This window comes from Gobius niger (genome assembly GCF_951799975.1).
Source record: "Gobius niger genome assembly, chromosome: 18".
Lineage (NCBI taxonomy): Eukaryota > Metazoa > Chordata > Actinopteri > Gobiiformes > Gobiidae > Gobius > Gobius niger.
The window spans coordinates 21,637,123-21,655,122 of NC_136869.1; the positions used below are offsets into that span (position 1 = coordinate 21,637,123).

General features: G+C 42.5%; 1 protein-coding gene across 1 annotated transcript in view; it reads left to right on the forward strand.

The window, feature by feature from the left end:
* The first annotated feature begins 3,190 nt into the window (after nucleotides 1-3,190).
* The window catches only part of pard3aa (par-3 family cell polarity regulator alpha, a), a 429,242-nt gene continuing 414,432 nt past the window's right edge, over nucleotides 3,191-18,000 (forward strand). Inside the window, exon 1 of the mRNA XM_079575903.1 lies at nucleotides 3,191-3,703. Coding sequence (XP_079432029.1) covers nucleotides 3,584-3,703 — 120 coding nt within the window. The 5' untranslated portion in view covers nucleotides 3,191-3,583. The remainder of the gene's footprint in view (nucleotides 3,704-18,000) is intronic.

Consider the following 18,000-nt stretch of genomic DNA (forward strand, 5'->3'; position numbering starts at 1 on the left):
GGAAGAAGGAAGAAGAAGAAGAAGACATTTTTTGGCCTAAATGCAAAATGCTATGTTTGGCATAAAAGTAACACTGCACATGACCCTGAAAACACCACCCCCACTGTCAAACATGGTGGTGGTAACATCATGCTCTGGGAGTGCTTTTCTTCAGCAGGGACAGGGGAGATGGTTCGAGTTGATGGGAAGATGGATGAGGCCAAATACAGGGCAATCTTGGACGAAAACATGGAGTCTGTAAAAGACTTGAAACTGGGGCAGCGATTCATCTTCCAGCAAGACAACGACCCTAAACATAAAGCCAGGGCAACAATGGAATGGTTGAAAACAAAAAATATCCATGTGTTAGAAAGGATTAGTCAAAGTCCAGACCTAAATCCAATCGAGAATCTGTGGAAAGATCTGAAAACTGCGGTTCACAAGCGCTCTCCGTCTAATCTAACTGAGCTTGAGAAGAATGGGTAAAAAATCCAGTCTCATGATGTGCAGGACTGGTAGAGACATACCCCAACAGACTTGCAGCTGTAATTGAAGCAAAAGGCAGCTCTACAAAGTATTCACTCAGGGGGTGTAGAAACTTGTGCAAACCTCACTCTTCAGTTTTTTGTTTATAAAAAAAAAAACAAGGTTCACAATCATGTATACATTTCATTTCACTTTACGATTGTGTTTCACTTAGTGTGTGTAAAATTTCAACTGAATATATTTAAATTTGTGGTACATAACGTGGCAAAATGTTGAAAGGTTAAAGGGGTACAGATACTTTTTAAAACCACAGTACATCTCCACAGGCCATGTCGTCAGCATTCACGTCCATCACGGTTGAGTAGCAGCTATGGGCTGTGTGTCTGGTCTGAATCGCCAACAGAATCCGGGCACTACATGGTCTACGATGCTCAGATCCAGTCACATGTGTAGCAGAGGAGGCACATATTCACACAAACGACAACAACATGGCTTTGAAATCATTCGACTCAGGTTGAAGTAAAACATAGTGGCTCTAAAAACTACTCAAGAAAAAGAAAACATTACTTCAGTATGGAAAACGTCTGATTTTAAAGAACGAAAGCCAGGGGGCAAAATACAAAGCGCTCCCCTTTTATATCGGGGGGGGGGGGACCCTTCGGCAGTGCTGCCCCCGCCTCGCTGCATTCCACATGTGCACTGGTCGCAATGACAACACGTATGAGGTCAGTAAATAAACCAAGGCATTCCTCCACATTCTGAACAGTTCGCCCAAAGTACAAACCGCTTTAAGACATGCTATCGTGTATACATCCATGTTGATGCATCTCCATTAACCTCTTAACCCCCACCAGAAACCGAGCACGCGTTCTCCAGTGTGGCTTTACCCAAATCTAAAAGCTTCATGAAAAAAAAAAGTCACAATAGCAACAAAAATCTGACGAAAACGAGGAAGAAAATGCAACAAAAAAGCAACAGAAAAATGACGAAAAAGCGATGAACAAGTGAGAAAACTGTGACTAAAAAGTGACAAAAACTGATGAAAAGTGTGGCAAAAATGTAAAAGATTGTCATTTAGATGAGTTTTGTAGGTCTTTCAAATGAGGCATTACTGACCTATAGGCTGTGACCTTATGGATTTGGGTAAAGCTGAAATGGAGAAAATGCACTCTGTTCAGGTGGGAGTTGAGAGGTTAAAACTGGATTTTGAAGATGAAAGTGTTACGTTTTTGCCTAAAGGGGGCGTCAGAGGTTTGCAAAAGTGCACCCTTTGAGCAGAACTGCAACTAAACGCTGCAAACTGTGTTACATAATAAGTTGTAGGACGTGAAAATACATCCAAACTTTGCAAATAAAACTGTATTAATACAAATATGAGGTCAACATGAACCAAAAGGAAGGGAATCGTATTGCTTCATAGCTCGTGGGTCATGTCCTGTGTCATGTCCTTTTCCCCCATGGCCTTGGTCGTTTCATTCTTCTGTGTGTCACTCCCGACACATGAGGGCTCCTACAAAGCTCCATTGATGCTCATGTTATCTCGAAGAATGGAGGCTGCAATGCTTCATCATGCAACTGGGTCAGAAACATCGGCCCGTGGGCAGGAATCACCCAGCGCTCGACCATCATTTAGCCCAAATATCCACATGCACAGCCCAGTGAAACCAAATGTAAGACGTAGTTTGAAGGAAACAAAAGTACAACATATTATATTTTGACTATCTCAGCGTATTAAGACCTGGATGGAGGGGTTCATAACTGCAGAGTGGACTCAGCTGGAGAGGACTCACGCCTGTCTTCACTCCAGGAGCAGAGGAGAAGGAGAAGAAGGAGGTGGCCTGAGGTGTTGGAGGGGCTGTGACAGTTTGTTTATGTCCGGCCATCTTTGTATGAGAACTAGGCGTGAACACACATTGGAATGGTCTGAGAAGTCCGGTCAAGGGCCCTTAAGATCATTTTGGAAAAACTGAAGTGAACCAGACAAAACTAAAAAAGACCTAAACAAATGAATAAAGTAGACATCAATATATGGATTAAAGTTAGTATGGATGGGTTAGAGTTAGGGACGTCTTCCCCCGGAGCCTGGACACTGTTGGTGATATGGGAGACCGGTGAATGCCGCAGCAGGGCGAAGCCACGGGCAGAAGAGGCGGTGAAGGGGGTGGAGGTGGGTCGCAGCACATCCGGGCAGCTGACGAGCCGTGGACGCTGGAGCTGAAACGCAGGGCCACGGTGGATGATTGGCTGACGTTAGCAGGAGGTATAGGTGATGCTGAAATGAGTTTCCAAGGTTTGAATTTACACCTTCGTATTAGTAATAGTGAAATTTGTGCCAGGGTGAGCAACATAAAAACTTAAACTCGACCCGAAAAGTGGCTAAATCTTCCACAGGTTGTCAACTGAATCTTTATGTGGTATGTCATTCCTTACATATTTTAAGGAATGACTTACGACCTGCTTGATTTACGCGCCAAACACATCAAACCTTCCCTAGTGTCCCCTTGGCACCTCCCTGTTACAACAAAGTTTCATTCATTCTTCTAACCTATAATGCGTCAGACTGTCAACGCTCAAGTCTTGACGTTTCCTTCAAAACTCCACATGCAAGTCTTCTTTTTCTTCTTCTTCCCCTCTCTCTGTGTGTGTGACAGCAGCAAGTCTTTCCTCTCCTTTCCGAGCGCTCTGCCAGCTCTGCCTTTTGTGCCGCTGGCAGGCTACAGGCAGAGGCGGCGGCATTCTTGGTGCTTGCTGGGACATGTAGCCTCCGCGCGTTCTCTCTCCCCTTGTCTCTCTGCTGGCTGTCTGTCCCCGCTCCAATCCCCAAAGTCGTGCGCCGCGCTCCTCCTGGTCGCTGGGAACTTTTTGTGCGTTTGTGTGTGTGTGTGTTTGTGTGACAGAGCGAGGGGGTAAACTTCGCTTCCAAGAAAAAGACGCCACCCTCGCAACCTCTGGGATCTTACTCGCTTGGATTTTTACGCATTTTGGAGACGCTATACCATGACTCGCGTTCCTTCATAAAGTGGGGATTTACGCGCAGCGAGGATGTTTGCCGCTTGTTTGGATTAAAAACATTTTTTTTTTTAAGGAGGAGGAGGTGGAGGAGGTGGGGGGGTGAAGAATGAAAGTGACGGTGTGCTTCGGGAGGACGCGGGTGGTGGTCCCGTGCGGGAATGGGGACATGAAGGTGCGGAGCCTCATCGAGCAGGCGGCGATGAGGTACAGGAAGGCGATCGCGAAGGTAAGACACGCGCTTTGGAGCTCGCTTTACCGCTCGTTTTGGACACTGTAGCCCCGAATATGGCGCTTTTCTCCGGGTAAAGTACAGTACGGGGAAACCGAGTGCGGGCAGAGGTTGAAAGAGAGAGAACTTCCCCCCGGGGCGACCGGTGACCAGATGCACGGGTGGGTCGGGGATGGGGTTGTAAACTTTTCTTTGTTGGTGAGGAAAAAAAAGAAGGGAAGATGAAGAGAGAGAGAGAAAAAAAGAAAGAGAGGGGGAGACAGCGAGTGAGTGGGGTTGTTGCGTAACGTTAGTCAGCAGTTCTCAGCGCTGTCAAAGTCGTGTGTGTGCATTTGAAGAGACGAGGTTAGGTCGCAGTAAAGGAGAGAGAGAGAGAGAGAGAGAGAGAGAGTGTGTGTGTGTGTGTGTGGGTGAGAGGGAGAAGAGGCTCCTGGGACCGGACACGTGTTGGAGTAGTTTCGGTTTGACCAGATTAAACGGCCGTGCATTTGCGTAAATGTTTTCTTTTTCCAGTGCCACGTATGAGCAGAGGTGGGCAGAGTATATGTTGACTAGAGAGTAAATATTTACTCAAGTAAGAGTTTGAGTACTGTGAGTTCTGAGAAACTGTTTGAAAAACTAGTTAGTAAGTACTCACCTACCAACCTCTGTACACTAGTATAGCTACGACAAGTTTGCATTAAAAATAATAGGCTTGAAGGCAAAAAAAAACATTTCAGAAAGTTTGCAAAATGACAAAACATGCCACACTTGTGTTAAAGTGACGCTCATACAAACAGATATTACACGTTTAGACCTGGTTCAGACTCCATTTTCACTCCATTCCCTTTCCAGTTGTCTACAATGAGTGTTCATTCTTCTTCAGATTCAAAATTAAGTGGTAAAACATAAACATTATTGTGAGATCGATTAGACAAAGCATTTGCAGCATGAGGATCTTTCTTGGTCAAACATTTAAAAGTCTCTTGAACATATGAAGAGAGACCAACTCATTAAGCTTCAAGAGTGGAGTTTATTCCTTTTTCCCTTGCTCAGTTCTGACTGATGGTGCAGGCAACATGAGAAAGTTCTGAGATCTCAAGTTCTGTGCACCTGTGCTCCTGGGCAGTATGTAGTCAGACAGATACTGAGGTATACTGAGAGATTCTGATTCATGTGTGTCCCCTGTGTCTTTCTTTTCGATGGACTGTGTTTAACCAGAACAGAGAGTTAGTATTATTGTGATCCGTGTCTTAATAGTAGATGATGGCTGCAAAAAGTGTTCTGCGGTTTTGTTATGACAGCTAAATGTAACTGCAATACGAGCCGAGGGTTTGCTTCCTGACTGTTTCAGAATTTGTGCTTAATATGAAAACTAGCTTTGCAGTATTTATTGTTCTATTCATCTAGCTTTGTTGCAGAAATAAACTTAAAGACGTGGTATAGGAGTGGCATTAGTTTGCTCTGTGTAAAAACGTTTGCCACAGTATACTTTATGCTTCTCTCAGTCTGGAATGGTTCTGGGGTCCCACTGCAGAGAATGAGTGTATAGGTTTGGTGCAGTTACCACGGTTACATGGCGCCCTCGGTGCCAAACCTGTGCCATTCTCATTATTGTCACGATCTTCCACTCAAGGACCCTGGTCTCAAATGGATTCTTTTCAAGAGGCTATTTGATCGCCATTACGGCTCCTTCTTCATTCATTCACCGGCCGACAAAACATTCTGTTTCCTAATTTAATCCCATTTTAGCCTGGCTTTGGTGGTGATTCAGTATTGATTAGTCTTGTTTTGGCACATCTTGATTTGCTTACGGTTATTGATTAAAGAGGGCTATTACGCGCTTTGTAGGTATTTGGTGAGAATCTCAAACACATCTTTATAACTATCTCATTTGTGTTAAACAGTTGAAACAAAGTATCCAGCAGCTTCACTTCACAAGAATCGGCTCGTGTGGCTGTAGTGAAGCTATGGCGGGTGTATTTACCCTGCGACAAAAGGACATAGTAGCTCAGCAAGGGCTTCGAAGGACGTCAGGTGGAGATTTTTCAGTGGAGATAGTTAGCACTGTACCATGGCACAATCTTAGACGACCAGATCAACTTCCAAAGCAGAGCCCCACTGGCTACTAATGTGTTTAACCTGTTATACCCTCTCATACACCTGACGGCATTCTCTCCAGTCCGATTGTATCCAAATCTAAAAGCATCTTTACTGGAGCTTATAAGCCTGTGGGCCAGAGATATGCCTTATTTGAAAGCTCAGACCTACCAAACTGATGTTGACGGATCTTTTTCCTCATGCCGTGTTGTCGTTACTTTTTTATGCTCTTTTTCATCTCATTTTTGTCACTTTTTTGCTGATCTTTTGACAAACTGCTTTTTTGTGACTTTTGTGGTCACAGTTTTGTTTCGTTTTCATCATCATTTTCTCAATTTTGTAGATATTTTGAAACTTTTTATTTGAGAAGCTTTTAGATTTGGGTAATGCCAAACTGGAGTAAATGTGCTCGATTCAGGTGGGGGTTAAGAGGTTAAAAAATCTTCTGTCCCTTGTGCTGTGCCCATTCTACTAGGCGTGTCTGTATTGTATTCAAAGATGAATTCCTACCTCGATAGACAGTAAAAAATCTATTCTATTCTACTAAGGTTAAAGTACACTTTATTGTCCCCATAGAGAAATGTGGCTTCTGCATTTGACCCATCGTTTTATGCCACTGGGGCAACCCTTAAGGAGCAATATTCTGTTTTCGGTTAACAACCTCTAATGAACGTTTCCTCAAAGATGCGCGAGTGGGTCGAAACACAGCTCCATGTCTGTTTTTCTAGAGAGAACGACACTGTAGCATGGTACAAAGCTCTAAATCAAGTCAGTTTTGCATAATACCCCCTTATAGTTGATGTGGTGAAATGGTTTAGTAAATTATTTGCATAAAATTGTTGTATTCATGACTGGATTGCAGCTTTTCTTCTCTAATGCAGCCCATGGCGTTATTTCAACCTGGGCATTGTTTAGTTCAGGTTGAGTCAGTTATATATCATGCATTGCTCTCGTGTCAAATGCTGTACATACCTGGAGCGGTGTATTGCATTATTTCCAGTTTGAAAACGCGACAAATCAATTGCCAAAACCCACTTTTGTGCCCGACATGTCCACTTTATGCCCTGGCTTTTAAGTTTTCCACAATATCTTCTTGTCTTTCTTGTCAACACCTCTCCTGTCACAGAAATATGCAAGAGTAAGTTAAGCCGTTAATTGTCCACTAAGGAAGTAGCTACAGACAGATAAAGGCATGCGGATTAAGTGATGTTGCTGCAGTATGAAGACGACAGGAAACAGGAGCCGCTTTTGAAACAATACCTGTACTCATAACGTAATAATAGGATCACTTCCAAGTTGCAGCTCATTGTTATGTGCTAAACTAACACGAGAGTCACATGCGTAACCAGCGGAACATTGAAAGAAATAACATTACAAAAAAATGCATTCATGATTACGGCAATTTAAAGTAGCAATTCATAATGTCAATCACAGCCTTTGTCAGTATCTACGATCAAATAAAGATCCGATCATTGTCAACACACCCTGGCTTTGGCTCGTAAAGTATGACTCCAAGTACTTTTTCAGTTTATTTATTCTCCTAAATGATTAATGCTAGCCTATACGAATATAACGGAAAAGAACTGTGGGGAAAAGAGATGGAGACCTCGCCTACAGTAATAATGTTTTAGACCAGAAATAGAGGGCATGCACTTGAGATCACAATGTTTGTTCTCTTTTGTTTCTAAAGCCCAGCACATATTAAAGTGGACATATCATTGACAACTGTGGCTAATAAACCTGCTTTTGAGCAACCCCACGTTTATTTAGTTTTACAAGTCAAGATAATGTCCATGTGTGGAAAAGACACTTCAGAAGGCAGCCAGCAGCGGGAATAACCCGTGATGAAGCAGTAAAGGGCATGCTAGCAAATAAGATGGCACTGAGATGAGGCACGCTGCCTGTTTTCATGTCGACTTTGATTTTAAGTTAAGTTAAGTTAAGTTAAGTTAAGTTAAGTTATAAGTTAAGTTAAGTTAAGTTATACTGTATTAATCTCTGTAGAGAAATCTCTGTAGCTGCATTTGACCCATCCTCAGTGTCACATGGGGCGAACTGTAGGAGCAGTGAGCTGCCAGCATGGGCCGGCGCTCGGGGACCCATCTCCATGATGTGGAGCCAGGCTAGTGGTCAGAAACACCTGGCTGGAGGATTCACCTATTGCACATGTTTTTTTAACCTACCACTAACCTACACAGACACAGGGAGAACATGCAAACTCCACACAGAAAGGCCCCGTCCAGGTGGGAATCGAACCCGGGACCTTCGAGCTGTGAGGCACGAGCACTAACCGATGCGCTTACTCTTCCACTTCCTACTTCCTACTTTTTCTACTTGCTGCAGAGTGAAATATTTTGCCTTCATTTCATCTATTTATTCATTTGAGCTGCATCTCAAAGCAGGACAGGTGTTCAAAATTTGCACATGGGCTGTAACACTTGAAACAATACATCTGGTTTCGTCCAATGTAATTGCTACGTTCATATTAAATGAATAAATGAAATAGTACTGTAAACATATTTTACAGAAGAAAAAAACTATTGTGCTCAAAAGGAGTAGGAAGAAGTTCAATGAACTTGTATAACCCGACCCCTCATCTCTCATTCATCTACAACGTCACATCAACTTTCAGCACTCATGCCAGCAACACATGCATAAGTCCTTGTGTGATTATATCAGTCGTTTATGATCGTATAAAAATGCCTGTTAAGGATTTATTGTTTATGGTCGTACAAAATAAATACACCATACAATACTGAAGATCTATACAAATAGTAAAGCACACATCTTTTTCATTTATAATCATACAAAATATTACATGAGGATTTCTCGTTTATAGTTGTACAAAAACAAATAAATGTACTGTACAAAAATGAAAGTCTAATGTAAACCCATGTGTACAAGCTCTGTATATAGTCATACAGAAATACAACCTGTCTGCCTATAGCCGTATCGTCAAAATGGACGAGAAAATATTTATCTATACTACAAACATATGTACAATATATACACACACATAAGTGTAATCCATGTGTACATGGTTAACAATAGAGATGTGTTTTTTTATGGTCAAAATTAGAATAAACAAACTGTCCGAAGTGCACTAAATGCACCATTGTTTATGCTCAATGACACATTAGGGTCTTAACTTTCTTCATGATCTTTCGATGTTCATACCCAGGCGTCCACACACAAAACGTAAGTGCGTGTCTATGCCTTCTTGTCGCACATCGCATTCACAGACATTGGTGGGAAAAGGAGAGCAACATATTAAGTGATTGCCTTCTTAAAGCTTCATTTTTTTGGCATGAAAATGGAACACAAATCGGTACAGGGCCTTTTCAAACACACAGCCCTCGTCACTTGTAGGCACTCGACAGGGCAGACAACGCTCTGCCACATTTCAGAATGAACTTTTGCCAGCTCACTTTCTTTTTATGTCCCTGATTAGTTTGTGCAAATGCTAATATGAGCAGTCCCTAAGAGCGGCAGAGGACCGTGTGGTAATTCCTACAAGTGCCTCTCCACTGTGTCAGTCGACTTCAAGCACCAGCACCAATCAGGTCTGATGATGCGCAGTCACGGACCAATCAGCTCTTCCGAAGTCCTCATCCCGCCGTCCTGTTAAACATAGCTGAAAACACATTTAGGCATGGGTTTAACCGGGGACAACACTGTCATGTTCCTACACCTCAAAGCTCTGGGGTATTTGAAGAACTTGTTTTTCCCACGCTAGCTTGGTCTTAGCGTACAATTATTGCCTTCTCGGCCACATTCTCGTCGTTCTGAGCAGAGACGTGTCCCAGCACTTACTGGAGTTGATGAAATTCACACATGGGAATGAAAAATTACAAAAAAACAACCCGGAGACATGCAGCTGCAGCGCTGAAGCTACCGAGGATTTGGATGGCTATGCTGTGGTTTTGAAGAGTTGAGTTTTGCAAAGAAAGGGTGCGAATAAAGTAACTAGCAAAGCACACTTAGCGATTACAGATAATGAAAGATAAGGGATGTTGTGGACAAACAGATATTACAGAGTGGCAGGACGTTTTAAAAAATATTGCCAATTTATGCTTAAAGAGGGGGTATTATGCTTTTTTCAGCCACATAGCAGCAGTCTATAGCACACTACAATGATGACAAAACCTTCTGTTGGTCTGTCAATGCAGTAATTTAGAATAACTGCCTTGTACAAAATTGCTCTTTCAAAATGGCGGTAGCAAATGACTTGAAATAGGCCCCTGTCTCTTTAAGAACCTCTGACCCTTTCCGACACGCCCCCTCCACACGCTGTCTGTGGCATCACAACACTACGCTCGTTTTCTCCACAGTATTGAAACTACGATCGTTGCATTTTAATTTTTATTGTTGGAAAGGAGCTACTGTTTATCACTTTGTGAACAATGGCCACACAGGATATGATTTGGAGACGAACCTTCCACACTGGACGCTTGGACGGGGCTCTTGCCTGAAAAATAACTGCTGTTTGGAGGCTATCTCTTTGCATCTGCCATGCCCTATGGATCTCTAACTATACCCCCATGGACGACACCAGGATCTGCAGGAGCCCATACGATTCAAAAGACGGACATTATCTGTGCAGGTGGACAATGGTTTTTCGAGGTTACCCGTTAGCTTGTTATAATCGACTACAGCTCATTGTTGATGAAAAGTCTGCAATAAACCACAAATGTGTAAAGCCAGGCTCATTGTGTGATCATCGTAAAGGCTGCTTCAAGTAGTTGCCTGCTTTATTGACGTTATTTGTGCATAATATGCTGCCTGTTTTCAATGAATGTTGTGAAGGTGAAGGTTGTTAGCTTGTCGCGGCTAATAGGGCCTTAGCTCCGGGAGAAACCACTCGGCTACGACTCACTGCAGATGAAATGTGAGCAATAAACTACAAAATCAACAAGCCAGGCTCCGTGTGTGGTCATCATAAAGGCTGCTTCAAGCAGTTGCCTGTTTTAGTGACGTTTTCAATGCATAATATGCTGCTTGTATTCAGTGAATTTTTCCGTTAGCTTGTCTTTGTAAAAGTCTGCTGTGGCTCCGGTTCACAACACATGAAGCTAATCCTCCATGATGACTCTGTTTACATCTTAGGGCTAGACACTGCGGGAGGGGGTTCTGCTGATAACATGATGTAAAGCTTGAAAAAGTCGATTTTGCATAATACCCCCCCTTTAAAATTCTGATATCTCTAAATGTATCTTTCCCCCTATTCACCTGCAGTGTCTCGCTTTAAAGGCTCCAACACAGTGGTGCTCAAAGTGCGGCCCGGGGGTCATATGTGGCTTTCAGACCATGTTTGGTGGCCGGACTGCAAATGTAATCATTCTGCACGATTATAGCCTAAAAAACTAACATTCTTCGGTGAGTCAGAGCTACGTTAAGCCTCAAGTATAAATAAAGGTCTGGGACACAGTTAAAACCTCTCTTAAATGCACACAGTTGAATTTTTTTTTTTTTACTGCATTGACCACTGGTTTGTGGCCCTCAATGCCAAATAAGTTTCAATACCCTTGATGAAAAAAATATTTCTTGTTTACAAGAAATGAAAGAGTATGTGGTCCAAACTCATTCCTTTCCAAGCACATTTCTAACATCCCAACATCCCTCTGCCTCACAACAATAATACATTTCATTATTTTAGGGGACAATACTGTCTCTGTAATGTAAAAAACCAGCTACTTTAATTAAAAAGGCTTTATAATGTAGATGCACTGCGCACAAGGGTGTTTATTTTATTTTTCTTCACAAATGTCAGCTTTTACAGTATTCTGAAGGACCACACAGATGTTATTCCAAAAATATGACTGATTCATTTAGCGATCTTCCAACTCCAGACCTCCTGAAGGCTATCACTTAAATGTCTGCTCGAAATGCAAATGACACGTGACACTTTTGACTGGGGTGACTTGCATAATACACTTGAGAACATTCAAAGTTGGTCGAAAAAGTGCTTGAAAAGACTTGTCAGGCCTGATCTGCGCACTCCTCTGACAGCGTATATATAGCGGGCTGGTTATTATGTAACTGAGAGAGGCCGCTGGAATACTGAAAGAAGCGGGAGCGTGTGACGGGCAAAAGAGCGGCTTCTGAAAGGCTCAGGGAAGATAGGACCGGAGCGGAGGTCAGCTTTGGTCAGTGGATAGTTGACAACTCATCCCCGAAACTAGGACGTAAGAAAAAAAAGAAATCTATCTACATTTATCTCCACATTTTCTATCAAGGCAAACCGACACATTGGGTACTTTGCTGACATTGCGCGTCTTCAGCGGTGTTGGGACTGAAATATTCTTCTCTCTCCTGACTGCGCCACATGAGCAGTATTTGACTCAGGCTGGGCAAACCGCACCGCTCCTACACCTCTGTTCGCCAGATGGAGAGAGGGAAGAACGGAAAGTGATATTCAAGAAGAGAAGGGCAGGCCGCGCCGGGTCACCGAGTGTAAATCCACAAATACCGTTTTTTTTTTTTTCACACTTTGGCTCGGGTTGCGACTTATAGTCATGTGTGACTTATATATCAAAACATAATAATCCCACAATGTTTGTTATTTTCACACTGTCAGCTGCTGGAGGCCGCTCTGGGGTCGTGTACCAGTATCTGCTACTCCTGTACCACTGAAGATTAAAAAAAAAACGGTAATTGAGCAGCAGAAAGAAAGTTTGCGAGAAACTTGTGAGGGACTGGCAAAAAGCAGAAGTTACTCTTACTGCAATGAAGAAAACAAAAAAAAAGCTAATCGAGAGCTAAAAGCTCGATGGGCACAGCTGGAGGTACGAGTTCGCAAATGGGTGCTTGAACAACGTGCTGCCGGGAGAGGCTTGTCAACGATGCAGTTACGCCTCCATGCCCAGGTAGTTGCCAAGGCTGGTGCGACTTATACTCCAGAGCGACTTATATATGTTTTATCTTCTTCATTTAGCATTTTTTTGGCTGGTGCGACTTATACTCTGGAGGGACTTATACTCCAGAGTGACTTTTTTGTCTGGTGCCATTCATACTCTAGAGCGACTTATAGGCCTATGTCTTATCTTCTTCATTCTTTGGCTAGTGCGACTTATACTGCGGAGCGACTTATATATGTTTTATCTTCTTCATTTAGCATTTTTTGGCTGGTGCGACTTATACTCCGGAGGGACTTGTACATGTTTTTTTCCACTTCATTTTTAAATTTTTGGGCTGGTGCCATTTATACTCTAGTGCGACTTATAGGTATATGTCTATCTTCTTCATTTTTTGGCTGGTGCGACTTATACTATCGAGGGACTTATTCTCCAGAGCAACTTATATATGTTTTTTTCTACTTCATCTTTTTTATATTTTGGCTGGTGCGACTTCTACTCCGGAGCGACTTAACTGTATGGTCCTCTCCTGAAACTACAAACGAAAACAACAACAAAAACTACTCGCTGTGCATAATTTGCTACTCCTCCTTCTGCTAAATCATACAAAAACACTACAACAACAATATAAAAGTCCACCTCAACTGGAGAACATTTCCGCTGCAGATTTGGGATAAGCTGCCCCTACAGAGGAGGTGTTATGAAGAAAGTGATTCACACGGGTGAGCAAATACTGTTCTATCTGGCAGCGGCACAACCTGGCGCCGGTTCAGCCAGCGTTAGGAAAGACAATGAATAATCAACCCGTCACAGAGGCCGCTTGGTGACTCAAATCTACTCTGCACCTTCCCACCGCGAAACAACGGCACACATCGTCTCATCACCTGTTAGCCAAATTAAACTTAGGTGAGGTCAACCGCACAAACCAATAACCCCAGAGCTGTGTTAATTTAATCCACTAAAATATAGACACTTGCCTTATATCCGAAAAATGTCTAGCGCGTCGTGAAAGCAAATCCCGTTTCCACAAATAGACTTGTGACACATGCACGTGAGCATGTTTGGATCTTAGCCATGTGCTAATTTCCTCACATTCATTATGACAGCATGCACACACAAACACTAAAGACATGGCTGGCGAGGTCATTGTACTGCAGAATGCACTGGTCAGAGCTGGGATTGAACTGTTCTTATCATTTCATATGCGCCAATGTAAAACTGAGTGCATTTTCTCCAGTTTGGCTCTACCCAAATCTAAAAGCTTCTTGACTAGAGTGTGATGGGTCCATGTAAAGCCATGTCGATAACTCATCTTTTCATTCTCTCACTGCTCTTTCTTGACACGGACACTCAAACACAACGTACACTCAGCTGCCGATGGCTCCGTCCTGAACCCATATGGACGACATGCAAGGACCTGATTTTACAGGAAAAACCCTTCGATGACAGCTGATACCCAAGGCTCGGAATGTCTGACAGAGCTGGAGCGGGTCTGTCAGGAGGGGCTTACGCTCCGCTAGGAATCAGCCATAGCATTATTACCACTGCCAGGCACGGATAAGCTCTGATCGGGCCATGCAAAACGCAAAGCCATGGTGTTTGTGTCGGAGGAAATACCAGATTGTCACCTGTGTGCACTGCGCCCGAGAGCAGACTGTCGTTGTGTTCGTGGAGACTTTGCCAAAAGCAAAGGAAAGGAAGAAATACTGTTTGAGTTCAACATTTGGAATTTATATCCAGAGGTGTGTAGTTCTCGGGTATAGTCACAGACAGTTTTATCACATACAGGGTTTCCACGGCAGCATTAAAAGTTGTTAAGTGAACTGTGCCAAAATTAACCTCTTACCCCCCGCCTTAACCAAGCACATTTTCTCCAGTTCCAATCTTAAAAGCTTCATGACCGGAGAGCTCACAGCCTACAGGCCAGAGTAACGTCTCATTTGAAGTGTTTTTGTCGTGTTTTCATCTCTTATTTGGCACTTTTTTCACGTTATTGTATTTTTGTGGTTGTGTTTTTTTGGACATTTTTTTTGTGTTTTTAAAATTGTGTTTTTATCACTTTTTTGTTGGGTTTTCATTCTTGTTCATGTCACTGTTTTAACACTTTTTTTTCAAGAAGCTTTTAGATTTGGGTGATGCCAAACTAGAAAAAATGTGCTGGTGGGGAATGTATTTTTGACATTTCTTTTTGTGAGACAGAAGGTTTCTTACCCTGCTTGGTAAACCTCCGTTCAGTTTCTTCCCGGAGCCGTTGTCAGACCCTTGTGTCTTATAAAGAGAAAACGTTTAACAGTTAAAACTCAGAAGATGGTATGAACAAAAATAAACTCCCACAAGAGTAACAGAAATGACTCCTCCCACTGTGAGCCAGTCTTGAGTCAAACGTAATTACCCACCTCCTTCTTTTGCATTATATCTATGTGACAATGTGACAATATCTCACTTGTTGATCCGACCTTTAGGCGTTCTCAGCTGGAACTCTCTTGACCCTCCAGCGTGTGCTGGCGGGAGCATTTGCTTTCATTCTACTCTGGGTCAGATAATCTGGCTAATCATTATCCTGAACCGTTTGCTTCCAGGGAGTAGAACGCACAGAGCAAGCACACCTGCACTGCTCCTCTGGTGGAGGTCACTTTCTGCTCATAGACTTTGACTTAATGTTTGAGTCAGCAACATGTAGCAGGTCTAGTATTTCTTCTGCAGTGTTGACAGTCATAGTTAGTCATATTAATTATACGAGTGGTGGATGACTACTCGGATGAATCCAAGACTCATAGACTTTGACTTAATGACTTAATACTTGGATGAATCCAAGTAGTATTATGTTTTGTGTGTTATCTGTAACCACAAATCTTCACAAACATCTGTAGTGGGACTTTTTCCCTTCCATTGTGAAATGCATTGAAACAGTTATGTAGTTCCTAACAGTTGTGCTAAATATTATGTGTCTCTAAATGTGAGCTAAACATGTTCAAAATCAAATGTTGGAGTCACTGTCGTTATTTATGATTTACTCCTGTATAACATAGTAAATGGAGTTAAGGTTTATATTTTGGGGTCATTGCTCATGTGCTAAACATGTAACATGTGCAAAAGTAGATCAGCAGCAGAAACATTTATGCATATCACATTCTCTCCTGTAAATATCAGCGTTTTGGGCCCTAATACTTTAATATTGGTCATTTCGAAAACTTGGTAAATGTGTCCACAAAAAAGCGGTATAATATAATATAATATATCATATTTTCTAGCTTGCACCTGCTATTTAACATTTGTCTTAATGAATGAGCCCCTTCAAGTTTTGACTCCCATGAATATCCAATCAGAAAGCAGAATGAGCCCCACACTTCCCATATCCTACGGCTAAAAGCAGTTTGGAAATGAAAATACAGAACCTCTCTCCTTCTTCTCCACAATCGCAGAACCTGTCCCCAGTAGCTCTAGTGCTAGTAGAGTTAAAGAACTGAACACTGAGTGATGGCATGTTCACATATTGTAAGACTCTCCATGTTGTTTTTTAGTTTTCCCCGTCAGTAAAATTCAAATGTAGCTGCAGAGAAGTATGAGCTGTTCATTTTGTGACTGGGTTCTAAAATGATGGCCCCAATCTTTTATTCTAAGTTTTCTAAGTTTCCCAGCAATTTCAATGAAACGTCTTGAAGCCAAAATGTAAAACCGATTTTCCTTTCAGCCTAACTGGACTCTGAATGAAATGTGTTCCACATGAACGTGGTCAATGGCGTGTCCTCTCGCCGATGGAACTTTCCTCCAGCCTCCGAGGCCTTACATAAGTCATTATATGCTCATTCTATTTGACAGCTTGTATTGTCTACACTCAAGTCGGCACTTCTTAAGCTCTTGATACACGCTCCAGCCTGACTTTTCCATTCTCTAACGCCATATGGGCTTTAGCTACAGACGGGAGGAAATCACTTTGGTGCTATCGGAAAAAAATGCCAAACCAGTCTCTGGATTTGATATGTGGACATTTCTCACACTGATCTACATACTGGTAAAGGTGGAGAGGCTGAGGTGGCTGATGGTTTGACGGTTTTGCTGCTGTGATGAAGATCCGACAGAGTGGGACTGCCTCACGTATTAAATAAAAGGCTTAATTTGGTGGATATTTGTTGTCTGAGTTATACATTGATAAAGGTTGTGCTGTTGCAATGGAGATGAAGAGCATGGTTTTTCATGTTACGGTAAGCAGGTTTTGTGCTATATCCACATTCAATCGCAATTAATAGAACATTAATATTTGTGACAGAAGTGTATTTGAGGAAAAACTACTGCAGCTACACTTTCAGGTGCGGCCTTATTTTCCTCATTGGGAGTTCATCCTCTGCGCTGGGCCCTGCCTCCTTGGACAAATGACACATGTTTCCTCACGTATTTCCGTGAAAGTGCAGCACAGTTTATCTTGGCGCAGGTGTCAGGTGACTGTAGTGTTGTTTTGTACACAGCGGCTCTCTGAAGTGCACTGGTCGCTCCTCTTGTTCTCCCTCTCCTCTCTGTGAATGAACGACAGGTTGGCGTGCTGTAGCAGAGAGCAGTTATTTGCAGCGAGGAGTTGGGACATGCATTCTTAAGTCCTCATGGGTGGGGCCAGTGTGTGTGTGTGTATGTGTGTGTGTCTACTGCTTATTTCTGTGGCTGCAGCTAGTGCTGGTGCTCAGTGTACAGTACGTAGGTGGACAGGCAAATCGGTTTGTGATTTATTTGGAATGAATACGAATCATTTCTGCTTGGGTTGATTTCCTTCTTTGAGAATGTGATCAGTAATGCTCAAAGCTGTGGTGCGTTCAGAGTGTGATGGGAAGTTGGTGCTTGATGCTCTGGGCCTCACAGTGTTCAGAGTTTATGGACAGTTATTGAATCCCAGCACAAACTGGGATTCGGATTCACTTTATGATAATAATGAACATCAGTACAAAGACAGTTTCTGAACGTGCAAATAAAGAAGTCGTACATTTTGGATATATTGTGTTTGAAGTTTCATGCATGTAACGGTAAGCAGGTTTTGTGCCTGTTAGCCCCGCCTGAACTGAGTGCATTATCGGCTTTACCCAAATCTAAAGGCTTCTTGACTGGAGAGCAACAGTGCAAGAGCCAACAAAAGTGATCATAACCTTGTACTTGTCGCTGTGATTATGTCTCTTTCTTATCATGTTTTTGTTTTTTTACTTTTTCATTGCTTCTTGTTTTGCGTTTTTGTCACATTTTTGTTGCTTTTCCGGCACGTGTTTTTGATGTGTTTTCTGTTGCTTTGTCACTACTTTTTAGTTGCTTTTTTGTCGTGTTTTTGCCGCGTTTCTATCACTTTTTGTGGCTTTTTTGTTGCCTTTTCTTCACTTGTTTGCA